At 41.9% G+C, this 22261-nt stretch overlaps 2 protein-coding genes across 2 annotated transcripts; both read right to left on the reverse strand.

Moving 5' to 3' along the window:
- Positions 1–5932: 5932 nt before the first annotated feature.
- LOC101633711 (olfactory receptor 4B1-like) lies at positions 5933–6868 on the reverse strand. The gene has a single exon (XM_004683557.1). It carries the CDS (start codon positions 6866–6868, stop codon positions 5933–5935), a length of 936 nt encoding a protein of 311 aa, XP_004683614.1.
- A 6511-nt stretch (positions 6869–13379) lies between these two features.
- Positions 13380–20693, reverse strand: LOC101633931 (olfactory receptor 4X1-like). The gene is made up of 2 exons (XM_004683558.2): positions 19785–20693; positions 13380–13457 (listed from the first exon to the last, which is right to left on the reverse strand). The coding sequence occupies exons 1-2, from the start codon at positions 20691–20693 to the stop codon at positions 13380–13382; spliced, it is 987 nt and encodes a 328-aa protein (XP_004683615.2).
- Positions 20694–22261: the final 1568 nt, after the last annotated feature.

Raw genomic sequence — 22261 nt, forward strand, 5'->3', positions numbered from 1 at the left:
GTGTAATTAAGGGTGACCCTATGAATAATATCTATCATGTAATATGAAAGCAAAGAGTAATATAGCGCTCTTTTAAAAAAAAACTCTTAAAATGCCTTTTAAAATCCAATAACGAAAACCACATAATCCAGCAATAACCCAGAATTATCAAAATAGTGAAGACATGGAAACAATTTCAGATGATTATATATATATATACATATATAATATACCACTACTTCTTTTTATATATATATATAATATGTATATAATATATATATAAAATATACCACTACTTCTTTATCCAATTTCATCTTTTTCACAGCTGAATATATTCAACAGAATACTATTCAGCTGTGAAAAAGATGAAATCTTGCCTTCTGCATCCACATGGATGGATTTGAGAAGATCATGCTGAACAAAATAAGTCAAAATATAAAAGGATTAATGGATGGTTTCACTCATGTGTGGAATATAAAAAACCAAACTAAGAAGTCATAACAGAACTAATTCTGACTCTAAAAAATATAGTGGTGACCAGAGGGGAAGGGGAAGTAGGGTGGAAGGGAAGTGTAAAGGGTACCAACCTGATAGTGGAATATTAGTAATTTGGTGGTGGGTGAAGTGAAGCTTATAAACACATGGAGGTAAAAATGTATCTAAAACTGTATAGAGTAGGAAAAATCATTTTAAAAATCAATAAAATTGTACTAAAGAAAAGTTTTCTAAAAGGGAGTTATCCATTCACTCTACCCTCTTCTTCCTTTCTGTACCCTGAAATAGAGATGAAATGCTAGAATAAAGTCGTCCAATACGTCATCCACTAGTCATAAGTCCAAGATGACATCCACTTGTCACAGGTAGATTTTTTAATTAATTGCTAAGTTTATAAAAATTAAATAAAATTTAAAATTCCATTCCTTGGTCTCATACACTACATTTCAGCAGCTCAGTAGCCACTGTCATATAGAATAGAGACATGGAACACCTCCAGGGCAGCATAAATCACTGGAAGGCACTGACATTGGCAGTCGCTTCATTCATAGCAACTATCCCTAAATAATCCTCTATAAAGTCGGGACTTCTAGTGGCCCCTCATGACTAGGGTCCTCTCGTCCTAGCCCCTTGAGGTTTCACAAGTAAGCGATGGAGGAGAATCCAATGTCACATCATCCCTCTGCCCCATCATAGACATCCTGAGAGCCTCTTAGTACCAATTCTACCCTCACCCCTATTGAATCTCTCATCTCAGCAAGTTCCAAGCAGACTAACCAGGTGGGCCCAAACTACTTCACAGTCGTATTGTACGTGCCTCCTGACCAGAGAAAACTAGACATGGGAGGGCCGTCAAGGTCATCTTGTTCTTGTGGAAGAACCACCAAAGAGGAAAGCACTTGCGTGAGTTACCCCATGCACAGTTGCATAACCAAACAAGCTCTTTCCTGACTCTTAATCCAGGCATCTTCCCGCAGTTCATTCTTAAATTCTAAGCACTTTCCCACTAACTGTCAACAAATGGTCTTCACAAGATAGGGCTTCAGAAAGACTCAAGTTCCCTAACTGCTAAGCATAGTGTCCTAAGCAACAGCACCTCACACACGTGTTGGGCAGTGCTGTGTCTCGAGTTTTCTTTCTGACATCTCATGTATAGTCAATGCTCTACTATGAAAACTAGTGTTGCCATTTGGCAGATTAGGTAACTGGGGCTCAGAAAGGATAGGGAAGTCATTCAAACAAATATAAAAGTTCAATGTATTCCCTAAAAGAAACACCAAGGGCACTTGGCACAGAAATAAAATACACAAAATTAACACTTGGTGGAACAACAACAAAAATATGAATGGTCAAAACAATTCTGAGAAAAAAGAACAAGCATAGAGGTATTACACATCATTACTTCGAGGTTTGCTACAGTGTGACAGTAATCAAAAGAGTATGATACTACAATAAAAAGACACACAGATCACTAGAACAGAAGAGAGAGCTCAGCAATAAGCCACATATGTATACACAGAGAGCTGATTTATGACAGAGAAACCAAAACATGCAATAAAGAAAGTCTCTTCAGTGAATGGTGCTGGAAAAACTGAACAAAAAAGCATGAAGCTTGAGTGCTATTCCCCACCAGAGACAAAAAGTAATTTAAAATAGTAAAGACTTGAATGTAAGACCAGAAGCCATAAAATACACAGAAAACATAGACCTTAGAGACATCTTTGGTAATTCGACTCTACATGCAAAGGAAACAAAAGCAAAAAAATGAAAAAATGGGACTATATCAAACTAAGAAGGTTCTACACAGTGAAAGAATCCATCATCCAAACAAAAACACCACCTGCTGAATGGGAGAAGGTATTTGCAAGTCATGTATCTGATAAGAGTTAATGTCCAAAATTTATAAACTCATAACTCAAAGACAAAAACAAGCCAATTTTTTTTAAAAATGCAGAGGCTCTAAATAGGGATTTCACCAAAGCAGCAAGCAGATGGCCAACAGACACAAGAAATGATGTTTGGCATGACTTATTCTAGGGCAAGGCAAATCAACCACAGTGAGATATCATTTACATCTGGTCTTCCAGACCAGAAACAAGTGTTGGCACTTGTATACTCCTGGTGGAAGTGTAAACATATAAAACTATGGCACCGATACAATTAAAGGAGCTTAGCAGTAAGAGATGAGATTCAAAAGGAGTCAGCCAGTCTTACAGACCAGAGACACGGGCTCACTCTTGTCCTGTCCCAGAGTCATCACTGGCCACATTTCAACTGTGCACTGGCCTCTGCCATACTGGACAGCACAGACACAGACCATCTCCAGCATGGCAACAGCCTTACCTGACATCAGTGGCATCAGCCACTGCCAGCCCTTTGAGTCAGAAGATTGAGCTACATGCCAAAGATGAGAGACTGATCACATTGTGGACCCCACAACCTTAGTGAACATTCCACCTCTGTCTTTTGTACTTTGATCTCATTAAGTTGCCTTTTTCTTTCTGCTACTTGCAGTCAAACCTATACCTAAGGCACACACACAATAAATGGAGAAAGAAATGAAGAATACAAAACTCTGTATACAAAGTGCTTTGCAGCCCCCTCCCAACATTTATTTAATGATACAATTTTCTGTTTGTTGTCTAAAACTGTTTTGTTTTTTAAGGTTGAAACAAACCCACAGGTGGAATTAGCTACATGGTCCGCAATGCTGAGTGATAAAATTAGACTATCAACTTAGGTGAATTGGGGGATTTTTTTTTTCAACTTCACACTATTCTCTGTCTCTGAAAATAAAGGGGGGGAAAGCATTCCTCTATTCCTATGCATTTCCGGTGAGACCTGCACAAAATGTGTAATTGGCTCTCCATAGACAGGCCAAGTGTCAATCCTCAGTGGGGAGGTCACCCCTGAGAACTCTGACAATTCAGTTAGCAGGGAGGCTATCTGCACTATCCAGGGACTCAGAGTCCATTGATGATGTTCTTCCAGACTCTTGGTGAGGAAACATGAAACGGGTTCCAGCACAGCCTGCATCCCAAGGTCCTTGCCTGCTACAATTATAACAGTAAGGCATGAAGAGAAAGGGAAGGCAGCTTCACTGATATTCACTCTGAGCCAATGTTTTAATATTATTTTAATTGATTAAATATAAGCACTCTCAACAAAACAGAAATGGGGGTTTATGTCAGAGACCGTATCTACTTAACAAATATTTATTCATGATGTTCCAAAAATTATATCAGGCACTTGAAAGGAACTAACTCTTTGTTTAGCCCAAAGAGCTTCAAAACATTTATTATTAAGCTACATGAAAATGCTTGAAGTTCTTTTGGGCGCAATTAAAACCTCTTCTGAATAGTGGAGAAGAGCTAAAAGAAGAACATGTGTGGACAGATCACACAAAATAAAATGAATAACTAGCAGTGATGATGATGGTGTTCACAGCCATTATTTATTGAGTCTATGTTACGGCTCTATACCATGTTCTTTTCTAAAAGTTTTATGTGGATATTAGCTTATTGATATTCAGAATAATCTTACAAAGTCCATAGTATTGTTAAATTTATTATATTTATGCAAAAACAGGAACGTAGAGAAGTTAAGCAGCTCAGATTTCGATGGTGGATGAGAGGCAACTGATCCATTTAAACAATTTCAGAGCCGATCCTTCTAATTTTACAGGAAGATGTGCACTCCTCACAGGAGAAAATGTGTGGAAGGAGCAATGTGAATTCATACATAAAGGACTGTGCCTGGACTAAGGATTGTTTATTCAGCACACATGATGGAGCCCCAACTACATGCCTGACATTTATGGATGCAAAAAAAAAGAAAGAGTTAAGTAACAGCCCTGCCCATGAGGGCTCACAGTCTAGTGAGAAAAACATATAAAACAATCAGAATCAAAGTGATAAACACATCATAAAAGTATGTCATGATTAAAAAAGAACAATGATATAAAATATATGTAAATAAATAAACTTAATTTTTTAAAAACTACGTCATGGTAACCATGAACAGGAAGCACCAATACCGCCCAAAAAGGGGAAGCCCACACAAGGGAGATGACTTCAATCTAGGTCTTTAATCTAGACTATGTGATGGGAAAAGAGTGGTAAAGTCATGCCAGGCCGTGGAAATGGTGTTTTCTCACATGGTTGGCAATCCAGGACCATGACTAGCAGGGACCACTGAGAAGTGGGAAGATTTCCTGGTGCCTTTAAAACCACCATTCAGCGGCACGTTCAGCCAGCACTCAGGAGAAAAGGCACAGCCCTGAGGCCCACAGCCTACCATGATGCCCCGCCCCTCTGCAGGAGGCTACCTGCAGCACCTCACCTGGGCTCCAGGGGGCGCTGAAAGGATGGAGGGCAGGCGCAAAGCCAGGGTGCAGAATTCTAAACCCAACTGGGGCCAGTTTTTCAACATTCTCTAAATTGTTCGCAATTTCTAATTTGTGGCAGCAAAATAAGGCAGAGAGGGGGATGTTGAGTGACAAAGCAGTCACATAAACACACTCATCTCACTTCACCAAGAAACACTAATAGGCATTTAAAGTAATGGACTTGGCAGAATACTCAGAATACAGGACAGAGTCTGGACTAGAAACACACTTAGCTTAGTATTTCCCTACCTTTTAAAAATGTTAAGTCCCTTAAGATTTTATGCATTATATACTTATTGATATCTGGAGAAGTCTAGAAATAATTCCCTCTGTTAAAACGTTGGACTTGAGCTTTCCCTATTGCTAGCTACATCTATCCCATTTCGATATTTTTGTCAATGTATGTGTTCTGGACATAGTACGAGGGCCCAGAGATTTGACTATCTTTGGTGCCAACATGTCACAACAAATGAAATTGCTCTAAGGATTTTTCAGGTTCTTGCAGTTAGCTACTCTATGATGGCTGCAGCATGTCAAGAACTAGCCGCAAGAACAGAAAAATTCAATTCTCAAAGACACATTTGTCCATATTAGAAGAGAAGATTTAAATTGGTTCACTGTGATCATTCATCTTTCAATTTCCTTTTAATGAAATATAGATTGTTATCATGAGTAAAGCTGAATGATTAGGAGAGCTGGGAGAAGAATGATAGAAGAAAGGATGAAAAAAGGGAGGGAGATAGAGTGGGAGAGAGTCATAGAAAGAAGTGACTTAACCTACAAAACATTTTTCAAAGTTTCTCCTTTGCATGTCACTTAATTCCAGCCTTAACATTACTTAAACCCATGATATTGTTAGCTGTCATGAAGGCAATGTGATCAGTGTCCTTGAAGCATTACTCCAGGACATCATGGAGTCCTTGGTTACTAAGGAGAATCATGCCAACAGTAACCTCAAGTCCATACATTTGTTTCTGCCATGCTTGAAATCTTGACTGTTCCAGTAAAATCAAAAGTCATTTCAAGAATAAAGAATAATCAGACAGACATTCTTTAATGGCTTTCCCATTTTCAGTCCATTCCTGAGGTCTTTTTGGCCCACAACTTCCTCATGGCGATTTTCACCTCTTTGTTTCTGAGTGTGTAGATGATGGGGTTCAGCATGGGAGTGATGACCGTATAGAACACGGCCACCAGCTTGTCCTCAGTGAAGGTGGAGGATGGCCGCAGGTAGAGGAAGATGGCAGGACCAAAGAACAAGAGGACCACTGTGATGTGAGAAGTGCAGGTGGATAGGGCTTTGCGTCGCCCTTCTGCAGAATGGTTCCTCAGATGGACCAGAATGACGATATAGGAGGACACCAAGAAAAGGAAGGAGAAGACAGAAAACAGCCCACTATTGGCCAATACAACAACCCCCTGCACAGAGGTGTCCGTGCAAGCAAGCTTGAATAAGGGGTGGAGGTCACAGAAGTAGTGGTCAATCACATTGGGACCACAGAAGGGCATCTGGACGGTAATAAAAATCTGAACCATGGAGTGAACTAACCCCCCGAGCCAGGAGCCAGCCACCAGAAGATGACACACAGACCGGCTCATGATGGTTGTGTAATGAAGGGGCTTGCAGATGGCCACGTAGCGGTCATAGGCCATCACTGTGAGCAGGAAGATCTCAGTAACGCCAAGGAAGTGGAAGAAGAATAGCTGAGTCATACAGCCCTTCAAGGAGATGGTTTTAATCTTAGCAAGTAAGTCTGAGATGAATTTAGGGGCAACAGTAGAAGAGTAACTTATCTCCACCAGGGACAGATAGTAAAGGAAGAAGTACATGGGAGAACTCAGACTTTTACTGGTGCTGATGGTCAGCACGATGAGGCCGTTGCCCAGCACCGTGGCCAGGTACACAGGAAGAAACAGCGCAAAGCACACTCTCTGCACCTGTGGGTCCCGGAAAAGGCCGACGATGATAAACTCAGTCACATTATTTGCCCTGGCCTTAGATTCCATTCAGACGGGCTGGATGAGAGAAAATGAGAAGAAGCCTGCAATAAACAAACACTGATGTCACACCAACCTGCTGATGTGGAGCACGTCTTCCAGTGTCAATCACGTTGTTATATACACTTACCACTGTGTCATTCTGTTAGTACAACTCATTTGATAGAAATATTAAAAATGTCATAACAGTTTATATATTAAAAAATTAAGGCACAGAGAAATAAGTTATTTATCCAGGATATCACAGCAAATAATAGATTCTGAGACTCAGAAACAGTATATCTGGCTGATTTCTCAGGAAAAAAAAATCAAAAGAAATAGAGTGGCTCTGTGCCAATAGGAAACAGACCTAAGGGTTTCAAAGAAGACAGGTACAGCAAAAAATTGCACCAATACAAGCAGTATGTTACACTACCATAGCTTGGTACCTTTGCCAAAAGGGGAGTGAAGTAGACACCCAGACCCAGATAATTAGAAATATCTGAGACCCTCTCAAACCTTGGAAAATCAAGTAACTGAATTGTTGGGAGACTCCTCAAGCAATGTTGATGACCACAGCCTCACTCAAGAGTCCCAGGAAAGGATTTGGACTGAGAACAGGGTGACGATGATCACACAAAGCTTGGGGTAACTCCAGTCGTGTGTATCTTCTCTTCTCCAAGCATTAAAAAAACTTTGGAGCTTATCGTTGAATGGAAAGCTGATCTTCTTACTGCTCTACCTGATATCCTATCAATACCTCCCCCTGCACACAGCATGAATTATAATATCTGTAACATGGAGTTCCAGGTCCTTCCTCAATTGGCCATCGTCAATGCTGTAGCATTTCTGTCATTCCCCAGAAGAGCATAATATAGCTATATCCATGGTAATAACAGTGGGCTGTCCTGACTAGTTAGCTTCTCTGTGTTTACTTGTCCTTTTTCCTAGATTGCAAGTAACATGTCACTACTATAGAAACAATGCATTCCTCCAGTACTTTATCACGCTACTCCCAGAGCAATTAACAGATGCCTTTAAAATTGTAGTTCAATATCTGTACCTTCTAGCTACAAATAAATGTACTGTAATAATATTCAAAATTGTCTATTGACTATTCTTAAATCTTTATTATTAATTGCATTCTGCTTTATAATTATAACTAGCATTTCAATATTACTATGGCACACATCTTATACTGCTTTATATATATTGTTGAATTTTTCTAGCAAATCTGTAATAGGGATATCATTAACATCATGCTCTTTTATAGAAATTTACTGTAAGAAGTTAACTGCCGTAGAACCAGAATTTGCCTACAAAAGCAAATACATTTTATCTGGGCTTCTATCTATTTGTGATAGAACAAAACTGTAACACAAGAGTAACAACCTGAGAGTTCACTCAGCTAAAAGAATCATTTAGGGCTGTCCCTGGTGGTATAGCAGGATAAAGCACAACACTAAGAAGCTAAAGCCACTTCAACATGAGTTCCATCCCCACCCGCCCGGTGGGGCGCACAGCAGACCTCTCCTGACCCGCCCACTGCTCCCCTCAGCAGTGTACTTCGTCAGTCTGCCTGTTCTGCTCCCCACTCTGTCTCTGGTGAATCCTATCACCCTCCGCATCTCTGGCCTGTACCCCAGTTCTGTATGCATAAATAAATAAATCTTTTTTTAAAAAAAATCATTCAAAGTCCAAGTCTTCAAGGTTTTATGCCAAGGAGATGGAAACTTGATAGTTTTTCCATTCAGTAACTACCTTTTCCTTTTCTGGCATCTCTGCCTTTTTATGTTTTCTTTCTGCTGTCTCACTCCTCTCCTGTCTCTTTATGTCTCCCACACAGCTGGTAGAAAAATAATTCCACTCTCGCCTAGTCACAAAAGCTGCCTCACCAAGAAAATGTGACCGGCATGTAGGAGCTTGCCTCAACATATGAATATGAAGATCTACAACAGGGAACTGGCTGCTCCCTAGGCCACAGCACAGTGACAAATTACAGAAGATATGAGACAGGTTCAAGTACCCATGTTAACTGATCCAGAAATAAGCAATGGATCCTCCATCCCTATCATATGCTCCAAATACTAACCCCAAATGCTACCTTACATGGCGCCAAAATCACAAAGAGCCTTAAAAATCACCAAACTTTATCTTATATATATAGTTTACAATTAAAACATAGACAAATTTCATTCAACACTCCACCCCTTTAAAAGCCATCAAACCCAACCAACCCTCTTACAAATGTATAGCTGTGGCTCAGAGAGACACTGATTTGCAGAATGTTCTAGCCACTTTGAAACCCTGCATCTCACCTGGCTAATTTTTCACTGAAAGCTCTCAATGAACAAAGTTCAGGTCACACTCAGCTAAATCACTCTCAGAGTTGGAGCTGAAAGGTATTTAGAGACCTTTCAAACTAACCCTTCTGGGCAAGGTTAGCTGACACCCAAGATACATGGTAGATATGTATCTGACTAACTTGGAAGCTCTAGCTGGACATCCTAATTCAGCACTCTTTCAACAAGAGGATTTGTTCTAACTGTTCTGGGTGGTAGCAGCTACAGCAGTTCAAGAATCTTTGTCTTTGTCCCCAAAGACAAAGCAGAGGATAGATAAGATGAGTTCACAAAAGGAAGGGGGAGGCACGTTCAAATAACATGGATCTAGATTGATATTTGGATTTATACCACCTAAGAATTAAGTCACTGGAAGCCCACATTCAAAAATTTTAAAGATTTTCCTCCATGTAGAAAACCAACCTACCTACCCACTGAAAGTCCAAAGGTTGTGATTAAGTGCTCAGATCCTGAACTATTTAAAATAAATCATACACACACTATAACCAAGGGAACAATTTCCCCCATGGATTTTTCTCTCTCTGGGGTGAAACTCTGTCAATTAAACTATGACTTGGGAGAGAGTCAAAATCAGTTTCAAGTTGTTTATGAGATTTCTAGAAAGTTTTGTACCCAATAATGAGGGAGTTTAAAAAAAAGAAAGAAAGAAAGAAAGGTAAGGCTTAAAGGTAACTATTTCAAGACTGGCAACTGACAATGAAAAGGAAAATGAATAGAAAAGAAAAGCAATGACTGGACAGGGAGCCAGAATACTTGTCACCAGCTCTGTGACAGGACTGGACCTGTCACCAGCTCTGTCCAGCAACTGATTATCTAACTGACACGGGAACTGATAGCCATGTCATTTCATCTGTCTACTTACTCACTCTCCCTTACCTGCTTCTCGATGAAGTAACACCCTTGTGCTAGACTACCTCCCCTGTGCCTTCTATTGTAATTCTAACATGTGGTCATGTATAAGTCAGTTAGTCTTCAGTGTCTCAGCATCGCCATTAATTCTGGCAGGTATTACATGGCTTGACTGAGTAAAGTGTTAAATGAACCTAACAGTCCTAAACTGACTGAACAATTAATTATGTCACAAATGATCTCTGATATCCAAGCTACTACAAATCATATTTATGTTGAATTATTTGGGAGCTGTAACTAATAAACTGCTTGAGATTACATCATTGATCCCCTTCACCTTCAGAACAGAACAGAACCCTGATTTTTAGCAAAATGTAATACCACTGAGAATGAAAGACTAGTTTGCAGTCTCCTGTGAAATTAAGGGTGACTAAAATTTCTCTTGAGTAAGATGAAATCAAAAGCACTTATTAAAAAATCCCTTGAAATGCCTTAAAAATCCAATGATGAAAAACCACATGATCCAGCAATAACCCAGAATTATCACAATAGCAAAGATATGGAAACAACCTAAAGATGACTGTATAAAGCAGCATTAGTATATATACTCAATGAAATACTACTCACTTGTGAAAAAGATGAAATCTTGCCTTCTGCAACCATATGGATGGATTTGAGAAGATTATGCCAAAAATTGTAATTGTAAAATACAATTACTGGATGGTTTCTCTCATATGTAGAATATAAATAACCAAAGCAAATGAACTAACAAATCATAACTAACAAACTAACAAATCTGAAAAATACATTGGTTACCAGAGGGGAGGGGAAGAAGGAAAGGAAAGTATAGTAGAGGGCACGAATCTGATAGAGAAAAGGATATTGGAATCTTGGTGGTGGGTGAAGTGAGGTGGAGATTTATCTAAAACTGAATAGTGCTGAAAATCATTTAAAAAATCAATAAAATTCAAGAGAAATCTCCAAAAAGGGAAGGTTATCAATGTACACCCTACAATACAGATGAAATGCTAGAGTAATGTTGTCCAATATCTACTAGCTACCAGTAGTGTTTTGTTGTTGCTGTTTTTAAACTTCTAAAAATTAAATTTAAAATTCCATTCCTTGCTCTCACTCACTACATCAGCTGCTCATTAGCCACTGTCATACAGTACAGAGGCATGGAACACCTGCAGGGTGCATCAACTACCGGACAGCACTGGCCCATGGCACTAGCAGCCCTCTGAGGTCATGAAATCCAGCTTTATGCTGAAGATAGTAAGGCACAGATTTCTAGAACAGGTCTTCTCTTTACGTTTGTAGTTCTCGTCTACCTCAAGTAAGTTGCTAGTTGTTTCCTTTATATTCAGTCAAAACTATGCATAAAATAAACCAATAGTAAGTGTGAATAGAAAAATTCTTCCTTCAGAGTAGTTTGCAGCCTTCTTCCACCTTTTATTTTTGAGATACAGGTATTGTCTTACAAATAAATACATTTTGATGGTTTTGTTCTTGTGACAAAATCAACAGTGGAAATGAACGGAATCACCTCTAATGCTAAGTGATATAATTAAAGTATTACTACTTTTATGAATTGCGTAGGCTTTTTTTTTAATTTTACAAAATCTCTCTCTTAAAATACTTTTCTAAATGCTTTTCTTTGATTCCTGAGTATTTTCTCAGTGAGACCAGATCCAAGTGAGTAATTAGCTCTCAAGAGACCCACCAAGTCTCAACCCTCAGCAGGGGAAGTCATCCCAGAGAATTTTGACACTCAGCGAGAGGGAAGATTATCTGCTTACTGCAGCATCCAGTGACTGAGAGTCTGCTAATGACACTCTTCCCAGAGTCACAATATGCACGTGAGTATGGGCTCCATCACAGCCCGCATCCTGAGCTAGCCCTGTCCTAGACACAACTATCAAGAGAAAGAAAAGGTAGCTCCACTGAGTTTTGTTCTGGACCAAAAGCTTTCAAATGCACATGAAAGGCTGTAAGCGCATTCAGCATAAAAGGTAACCGGGAATCTGTGTCAGCAGCAGCATCTACTTAACTAATATTTACTGAGCAGGTGCAATGTGGCCGCCCTGTGCAAGGCACCCTAGAGCAGAGACTCTTTAACCCAAAAAAGCCTTAGAACAAAATAATGGAACTGCTTCAAATGCTTGAGGCTGGAGAGTGACATCAGCATCATGGCAACAAAAGATACCTTGCCCCTCACTTTGCACACCTGTGCAATAGCAAAATTTCCACATGCATGCGTGAGCCCATGAGACCATAGGAGAGAAACAGACCCATGACAGGCTGGCTCACAGGTGCACCAGGTAATAGGCAAGGTGCCAACTGTGGAACCTACTAGAGACTGTGAAGCAATGCTGGCCCCTCAGCGGCCATCTGGAAGTACCATGGAGCAGGACTTGGGCAGTCACCTACAGACAAGACAGCCTGGAAGAAGTGCAGGCTCCCAGGGAAAAGTTCCAACACGCCGCTGCTGGAGAAGAAGAAACACACATATTTGTATGTACTGAAGTGTAAAAGAGCAACCTGACTTTGCCACCCATCACCACTCCCCTAAGGTGGCACAGCACAGGGCTAAACCAGAGGGTCACTGAATTCTCTCACCGGCAAAAAGTGAGCCAGTGAGGGAACTGCTCACAGCTCTACAGGATGCTGCCAAAGAGAACTCATGTCCTCCCAGCTGCCAGACTACTAACTTAGGAGTCTACTTGGGGGGCCGGGGTGGTGGATACAGAGTTCCTAGCATCAAACAAGGGTCACGGTTCCTGCTGATTGCATTCTGAGCTGTGTCATGAAGTCAGTCCACAACCTGCTTGGAATACCTCACCCAGAACCCCCTCCCCTGACTGACCCTCCACTCACCCCGGCAAGCCACCCAAACATCCACCTCCCCTACCCTGGGGTCAGTTCCTGGCAGACTTTCCCAAGGGCAGCCGCTAGAGCAAATGCTCAGAGACAGGAGCACATGAAGAAAGCAGACCAAGACCTGGGCAGAGGCAAAATAAATACTTTCTGTTCCACCATCATGGAAAAAAAAAAAATGAGATTCCCAGCAACCAGCCTGGAGCATTACATGATCAAGAGAAGATGAAAGCTTAACATTCCAGCACTTTTGAAAAACACCACTCTTGCATAATAAAGATTCTCAGCAAATTGGGCATAAAAAAACATAAATCAACACAAGAAAGGCCATATATGAACAAACCCACAGTTGACATCAGTGACACTAAAAATTTTTCCTCCAGCCCAGAGATTAGGCGAGAGTGCAAGTCTTACAAACGCAGTGCTGAAAGTGCCTGTAGAGCAATCTGGGACTATAAAGCAATAGAAGGCATCCCCGTCAGAAAGGCGGAAGTACAGATGCTATAATTTTCCATAAAGAAAATCCTTGACTCCACCCCAAAAACCGAATTCATTGACAGATTCAATAAAGTCACAGGATTTTAAATCAATATACAGAAATCAGATGTATATCTATACCAGCAAATACCTGAAAAAAGAAAAATGATATTCACAACAGCTTCAAAGCCAATGGAATATTAGGAAATAAATTTAACCATGGAAGTGAAAGATCTTTATACCTTAACCTTTACAGACTTTCTTGGCCAGCAGCTAGAACACACTGCCCTTCACCTCCTCAAGTCCCTTTTCCTTATATTAATTGACAGAGGACGCTTCCTGGGAATTTACGCCTCTATCCACCCCAGAAAAGCCCTTGAGTCATGTATAAAGAATGCAGTGGAAAGAAGCTGTTGAACTTTTGTTTCAAATAAAACACTCTGGACATAATGTATGCCCTAGAGTTCTCTCAAGTGACCCACTGCTGGGATGTACCTGAAGCTGCAGCCTCATTGGGTGACTCCCCATCCAGTGCAACTTTCACTGTGTCCACGCAGCCTCCTCTCAGAGCGCGGTCTCAGACTGCACATGGCTCCTCACCCACGAGTAAAAGACCGATGGATTTTCCTTCCTACAGTCCGTGATCCACTACCTCCAACCCAGTTTCCTCCTCTCTGTGCCCCAGAGGAGCAAGAGGAACCACCTACACACCTACGAAGCACACCTGTGATCCCACCTGAGTGCTCTTGGCTCCCAGAGTTGGCCAAATCTTATAAACGACTCCTGGCCGTTAACACACACAGTTAACTGCAGGAGATCACAGGTATGCATATTGCCCTGGACCGTCTTTTATTTTTTTCATGTATGCCACACGCCACAGGAATCAGGGGGCGTTGGGAGAGAGCTGAAGCTGGAGCGGATTGGAACCTTTCCCCAGTCCCTTCTCTCAAGTTAATCCTCTCTGGCCTCCACAAATAAAACCATTCATGTGTGTATTATTTAAGTGAACTCCCAGTGCTGTGAGGTTATAAGGGAAGTAAAGGGGGTCTTTGCGACCAAAACACTCAGCACTGTTTTCCAGGTGAATCCGCGCGTGTAAGGAGCTTGGGAGGCTTCACAGTGTCCTACAAACAATAAAATGATCCAAAGACCGAAAAGCCAGCAACTCTTGAACCCTAAGAGCCGTGAGCACGAGGTAACCACTGAGCAAGACTAGACCGTCGCCGCAGGAAGCACAGGCTTACCCCAGCTGGGAGCACCCCTGAGGACCCAGGCGGAACCGGTGCCTGCAGGAAAACCCCTCCTGGGATCGTGGACTTGCTGGAAGCTCAGTGAGGACAACGCTGAGAACTGAAAGTTCCGGAGACTCAGCGCTGGTCCCTGAGCATCGCCCGCAAGTTCTCCCTGCACATGTTTCCACGCCAGCGTGTCCACGAGGGCGTTTCTGCTCAGGCGTTTTCACCGCAGGTGTTTCCAACACCTGTGCATTGGCCGTGAGGATGCACGGTCGTGAGAGACAGCTTGGTAGCTAGGATTCAGCTCCCCCTTTTGTTTTATTGATCAATTAGCCCTCCTAAGAGGGACTCCACCGACAGGATAGGGGTCTTTGCATGGTGGAGAATCCCGGCAGAACGCAGACTTTACTGGAAAATGACATCTCGGGTTTGTAAATTGTCAAAACCATTGTTTGCCCAGCAATGGCAAAGAGGCGTGGACGAATGATGCCTGCAGGCTGAAAAGGCTCCTCAGTGCTTTAGCTGATTTAGACAGCGCTGCCTATTGGCTACTGCCATCTTGACATCTGTTTTACAATGTTAGGATGTGGGGGCAAAACAAGAAAATAGCCTCCCAATTCCCCACAAAAGAAAAGGTTGCGAGCTTTCTGAATAAAGTGGGCTTTTTGAATAAGGTGAAAATTTTTGCTATGTGATAGTGGAGAAATCACCTTTACATGTTTCATTTTGAGAAATGCCCTTTTTATTTGGCCAGATTTTTTCTTAATCTTTTTTTATGGCAAAATTGCCTTCCAGACAATTATTTATACAGTGAAATGTTTACAGCAAATAACTTTCACAAATCTACCAAGCACACGCACTCAGAGGGCAGCCCTGCAATATTATGGGGATGTGAGGCCCCCCAGGAGCGAGCCATTTCCCACAATAGATTTGGAAGAAAAATCCCCTTTTGTCTCCAGGAAGGGGGTGGAAAAGGGATGATTTTTTTTTTTAATATATAACTCCGGATGATTTTTTTTTTCAATATATAACTCCATCATCCTTCGTTTTTGTGCAATGTATGATTCCCCATGAAATCCCCACCACCGATTCCCAGGTGCACCATCACCCTAATCCCTTGTGGTCTTCCCACCCTTAGGGGTCCTACTCCTCCTCCTCCCCTACAGAATGTTTCTGATCTATAGTTGCCTGATGCTTTTGATTTTTACTTTATTACAGTTACTTTTTTATTTCCTGATTCCTAAAAGAGCTTCTCTATACAACAGAAGAGACACTAGCCAAAACACTGATTGGGAGAAAATTTTGCACACAATACTAATGATAAGGGGTTGATCACAAAGATCTACAGGGAGCCAAGGGGCTCAACAAAAACAAAGTAAATAGCCTGGTCAAAAATGGGCAGAAGAGCTAAAGAGACATTTTTCCAAAGAAATGCAAATGGCCAACGGGCATATGAAAAAATGTTCAGCATCACTTGTGATCAGGGAAAAGGGATGATTTTGATCTTCCTCTAGAACACCTGGACTTTAACAACACCTGCCCTCAGGGGAAGCTAGTAAACCAGAGACTTAGGAGCTGCAGTGTTGAAGGAAGGAAAATACTAGAGACAGCAGCAGCCAGCCTGGCCCACTTGGGGGGTGAGGTGTAGGGATGGGGATCAAGAAACTCTTGTAAAGATCATAGTTCACACATCAAAGAAAGTCTGACATACTGAAAGTTTAAGAATCAGCTTCTTTCAGCGTTCAATTGTACATGTTCAAGGCACATGTGTTTTATAATTGGATATTTGTACTTTTGACCTTTTTAGTACTTGTTAGCCTTGTAAATCTTATATAAAACAGATTTTTTTAATGACATAATGAGATGCTTTAAATTCCACATGAGCCTGTTCAACTGTCTCTCCTCTCCTGTTCTGCTCCTGCCCCAATGCAATCTGCAGAACCACGCACTCGAACTCATAGTTCACAAACTTACCTAGAGAAAAAAATCATGGACTTTTGAATAGTCTTTGGCCTTCAATCTCCTCAACTTCAAAAGGAGAATGATAGCACCTGCACAGCAGTGCTGTCCTGAGAACTAAATGAGAAATCTAAATGGCAGTTGCTCATTCATATTTGTCTTTTACCTTCAGACTCCCATTTTAACTATCTGTGTAGTAATCTCAAGAAAGTTGCCTTTTCTAGTATTATTTCATAAAAAAAAAAAAACTCTCCTCTTGGCCAACATTGAATATACCCCATGCATCATTCAGGTTAGACTTGCAACTGTATGACCAGGTCTGTGATGTCACAAGAATAGGAATAGGAGTGAACAGAGAATTCTATCTTCCTTCTTTCCTTCCACCCACTTCCAAATTGGGCTTCCTGGCTCTGGTTTTCTGTGCACAGGAACACTGTGAACACCCATAAGGCAATGCACACCATATTATTAATAGATATCGTGTACTTATATATCACATTTAGAATACTTTTCATTTCACATGTAATACTTTTCATTTCCTCTGAAAGATTCAGAGGGAATTACCTGACAATAGGAGATAATCAGCCCTCAGAGACTTAGAGGCATTTATGTTTAGGTGACCTTTAAAGAGAAGCAGAGGAACGTACAGGGAGAGCAAGACCATAGCAATCAGACAGACCTGGTTTTGAACTCAAGCTCCATGAGTCACTTTGTGACCTGGCTCAAACAACAAGCTCCCAGAGTCTCAATCTCTTCTGTAGTACAGAGGAATCATACCCATTTCATCAGAGTGTTGCAGGATGAAATGAGAAAATGCATGGAATCTCTTGGTTAATTGTAAAATCTACACAAACATACATGCTCCTTTGTATATATAGATTCTTCTCAATAACAAGATCAGTAGAAATTGTTGCATGCTTTAAGTGGTTGTGTAACAGTACTACACTTAGATAACTGAGATGAGAATAGTTATATAAAAACCATTGTTACAGCTGAAACACTGATGACTTCCAGAAACTTCAAATTTATTGACTTTTACTACATGTCTTTTAGAGCAAGATGCAAGGATAAGTTAGATTCTGGCCATAGTCTCAATAGTGTGACAATCTAGTTAAGGGGGAATAAACACTGACATACAGGTGCTAAAGACTTTAAAGGATCCCAACTGAGTGCTGTGGGAATTATAACAAGGAAAAGGACATATCTCTACAGATAAGTGTGGAAGCTTCCTAACATCGCAGTACTTCTGATAGGCCTTAGAGTGGACAGGAGCTTAACAGGTAGAGATGGGGAAGTAGTTGAGGGGGAAAGGCAGATGAGATGTTCAGAAACAGTGAGCTCTAGCAAAGGACAATAAAAAATATAGCTAGAACACAAGGAGTGGGCCTTGCCTTGAGGATGTTGCCTGCCAGTGAGGGGTTGTGGTTGATCCCAAAGGCAGTGGGAATCACTGAGGTATTTTGAGGGGAATAGTGAAATCAGAAAAGTGTTTTTAGATGATTTATCTGGAAATGTGGATAAAGTCATCTTCTAAGAAAGAGGGACAATGTTGACTTTAGAGTTTGGGGCTGCATTCTTATGGTATGGGGTGGTGGCTAATGAGATGGGGTTTTAAAAAGATGATTAAAATAATCCAGGACCAGCAGCAAGGACTCAAAGGCAGCTATATGCACACCTTAGTCAACCAGTTGCTCCAGAGTGGAGATAGTGGAGATTAGAAGGGAGTAGAATGCTAGGGGTGCCACCCTGGAGAAATGCAATGTGGGGTCTTGGGACTTTGTTGGAATGGAGGAGAAACACAAGAAGCCAGTGGAGTGAAGACTGATAAAACTAATGGCCAGCCAGCCAGAGGCACACAGAGGGAAGATGGAGGAGGACCTAGGGGAGGAAAGGCAGCTATGAACAGAAGAGAATTGGACTGTCAAAACGTTAATGAAACGTGGAAAATAAAACTTGTGCCTACAAAGTGGATATCATTGTCAAGTGTTTGCAAATTAGTTAAAATTTCCTAGCGGTTCCCATTGAAATTCAGAGTCTACTGCTAACCTGGGCTGCTGTGATTCATTGATAAGAGTGAAAACACCTTCCATCCCTAAGGACTACATTCTTCCAGGTCAGTTTGGCTTGCACAAACACGAGCAAACTCACAAGTCAGTAGAATGTGTGAGCATCTAAGACCACCATTTCCCTTCCTAGTTTTCACATCCCGAAATCCAAAGGTCTTCAAATACAGAGACCACTGTTCTCTGAAGATGTTCTCCTTCTCCTCCTCCAGCCCCCTCTTCATTATTCCCAGACTGATCCTTGATTTCTAAAGAGTTCATCCCCACAAAACTAAATAGTCTCCTACCAATCCCATTCATAAGTAACTACCTTAAAAAGGTAAAAACACTAATTTGCAGGTATATAAACACAACTCTGTTCATTGTTTTACTATCTATGATGACCAAGTCATGGACACAACCTGAGTATCCAAAAACAGAGTGGATTAAGATGTGGTATAGATACACAATGGAATACTACTCAGCTATATTTTAAAAAAATGAATTCTTGCCATTTGCAACCACATGGATGGAACTGCAGTGGATTAGGCTAAGCAAAATATTAGAGAAGAAAGATACATACTGGATGATGTTACTCATGTGGAATATAGAGGAGCTAAACAAAGGAACAAAAAAAAAACAAAAACAAAACTAACCCTAAAATTCTCACGGTCAAATTAAAGTTACCTGATGAGATGAGGCTGGGGGTGGGGGGTGGAGAAAGGAGGGTAGGAGCCCTGTACATGAAAATTCAGAATTAGGAGTATTTTGGTCATGAGTGTGGTGTTATAATATGCAACTAAAGCAGTGTGACCCCTGTATGCACAAATCATGTAGAAAGTTGTTAGCTGTAGCTATCTCAATAAAAGTAATTAAAAAGTAAAAAGAACTACATTTTTAAAAGCAATTGCCTGCCTCAAGATCGCTGTCAAATGTGGAGTGCAGTATTAGAAGATCCCTCCTAGACTTCACTCTAGACACCTCTCCATCCTGTCATTCCATAAAAGGAGGAAACTGCAACTTAAGCGAAGGTGACTGGCCCAAGGTCACGGTCAGTTAAAGGGAGAGAGAAAGACTTTAGGGGCCTGTTTCCTGGCCTCTCCTATTTTCCCCACCTAAACATCTAGTTCTCCTCCCTAATCGCCTTCTTCCCTATCAGTTGCTTCATGGCGTTTTTCACTTCAGCATTCCTGAAGGAGTAAATGACAGGGTTTAAGAGCGGCGTGACCACCGTGTAAAACACAGCCACTATCTTGTCTGCAGGGAAGGTGACACAGGGCCTCATGTAGACAAAGGAGCAGGGGATGAAGAACAGACCCACGACCGCGACATGAGAGGCGCAGGTGGACAGGGCCTTGCGCCGGCCTTCTGCGCTCTGGCTCCGCAGTGAGTGCAGGATGACCACGTACGAAGACAGCAGCACCACGAAGCTGATCACTGAGATGGAGCCGCCGTTGGCGATGATTAGCACACCGATGAGGAAGGTATCTGAGCAAGCCATTTTCAGCACAGGGTGGACATCGCAGAAGTAGTGGTCCAGGGTCTTGGAGCCACAGAAGGGCAACTGGAAAATGAGGAAGGTCTGCCCCACAGAGTGCAGCAAACCCCCACCCCAGGCCGCCCCCACCAAGAGGCTACACACACGCCGGTTCATGATGACTGTGTAGTGCAGGGGTTTGCAGATGGCCACGTAACGGTCATAGGCCATCACCGTCAGCAGAAAGATCTCAGTGCCACCAAAAAAATGAAGGAAAAATATCTGTGTGATGCATCCCTTGACAGAAATAACTTCCGTCTCCATAAAAGAGTCGAGGATGAGTTTGGGGGCTGTCACCGAACAGTAACAGATCTCCACAAAGGACAAGAAACCAAGGAAGAAATACATGGGTGAGGTCAGCCCTTTGCTGGCCACGATGGTCACCACGATGAGACCGTTGCCCAGCACAATGGCTGTGTACATGAGGAGAAAAATCACTGAAATGATCTTCTGTACTTCCCGGTTCTGGGAAAATCCTAATAAAATGATCTGTGTCACGTTGCTGGTAGCAACCATGGTTTAGAGCTGACAGCCTAGAATCACAGAAACCAAAAAATTGTCCTTTATTACTGAGAAACCTCCTTCTCAGACCTCAAGGACAATTGTCTTTCTGCTTCCTGCACTGAAACCCTGAGTCTAAGGGTAGCACAAACTTAATGAAATGTTGGCAAAGTCAAAATACTTTCTGCTTTGAGTTTCTCCTAAACATGTTCTTCATGAGACATGAGCAAAATAGCCATCATCCACATAACAAGTATCCCTTGAAATGCACATGCATGAGTTAATTTACCCTCATAATAAAAATGAGATAATATTTTATACATAAGAAAAGGACTGAGGACTGAATCTTTCAAAACAGCTTCTGCTGCTCTGGCAAAGTGATTATGTGGGTTGTGCAGGATTTCAGCCAATCTGACCTTACACCAGCATGGGGGACCCATTTTTCATCAAGTTCTAGAGTTTCTCAGCTTCAACTATCTTACAAACTGCAAAACCAGCTGGCTCCCTAAAAGACATCAGAAAGAAGCTGAAAATGGTCACGCAGTGTCCTTGAAGCACAGATGGAGAAGGGGAAATCTGAGTCCCAATAGACTGCCTCACCCACTAACCACTGCCTGAACCAGTGGCTGAGAAATTTCCCCAAAGTCATTATGTCCTGTTTTATACCAACCTGTTGTTCCACAAGGGAACCAAAGGTGTTTCAGCAGAGCATCAGAGCACATCAAGTGCACGCAAGGCCAGGCTCACAGGTGGCTTCACTACTGCCACCTGAAGCAAAGAGGAAGAGACCTGACCTGCACCACAGTGGGCCTGGAGACTGACAAGGGCCATCAGACGCAGAAAATGTATGTCACAGCCTCAGAAGTGGTCATTCACTCAGGGAGAAACAGCGCTGCCAGCCATCCTGTGATAGTCTAAGCTGAGATTCACACACTTCACAGCCAGCCTGTGGGGGAGCAGTTATGACAATGGGGACCTGGTTCAAAAACCCCACCACAGCAGCTTGGGAGCTGTATGACGCCAAGCAAGTACAGCACCCCTCCAAGGCTAACATTTCCATCTGAAACACCAAAATTACATGATACGCGGTGGGAATTAAACAAGCTCCCAAACCTTAAAAGCAAATTATAAGTACAGTTTTTGAGCTTATAGCGATGAAATGACAAGGTTATTCTTGCGGACGCTCTCGCACTGACTTTACAGCCTGTGATGTGGTGCCTGCAGGGAACCGCTAGGGGGCTCCTGCTTCGCAAGCCCATTTGTACAGACTTGTAGCATCCTGGGATGCTGATTTAAGCACCTGCCAAGCCTATGGCATCAGCAGCATGCAATAACTCTAGACTGAATATGCTAAGTGACATGCCAACCAGTCACAGCAAGAAAAATGCTGCTGGAGCCCACATTCTACATGAGAACCCCAGAGTAGAAAACCTCACAGAGACAGAGTAGAAGGTGGTTGTCAGGGGCTGAGAGGAGAGACACATGGAGTTAGTGATTAGAGAGAAATCTGAGAGGTTATGAAGTTTGAGAGGTTAGACATTTTTAGGAAATCCTTTCGTACCAGATGGATGTGACCCCTGGTT

Source organism: Condylura cristata, unplaced genomic scaffold (genome assembly GCF_000260355.1).
Source record: "Condylura cristata isolate star-nosed mole 26May11 unplaced genomic scaffold, ConCri1.0 scaffold00015, whole genome shotgun sequence".
In the NCBI taxonomy this organism is placed as follows: domain Eukaryota; kingdom Metazoa; phylum Chordata; class Mammalia; order Eulipotyphla; family Talpidae; genus Condylura; species Condylura cristata.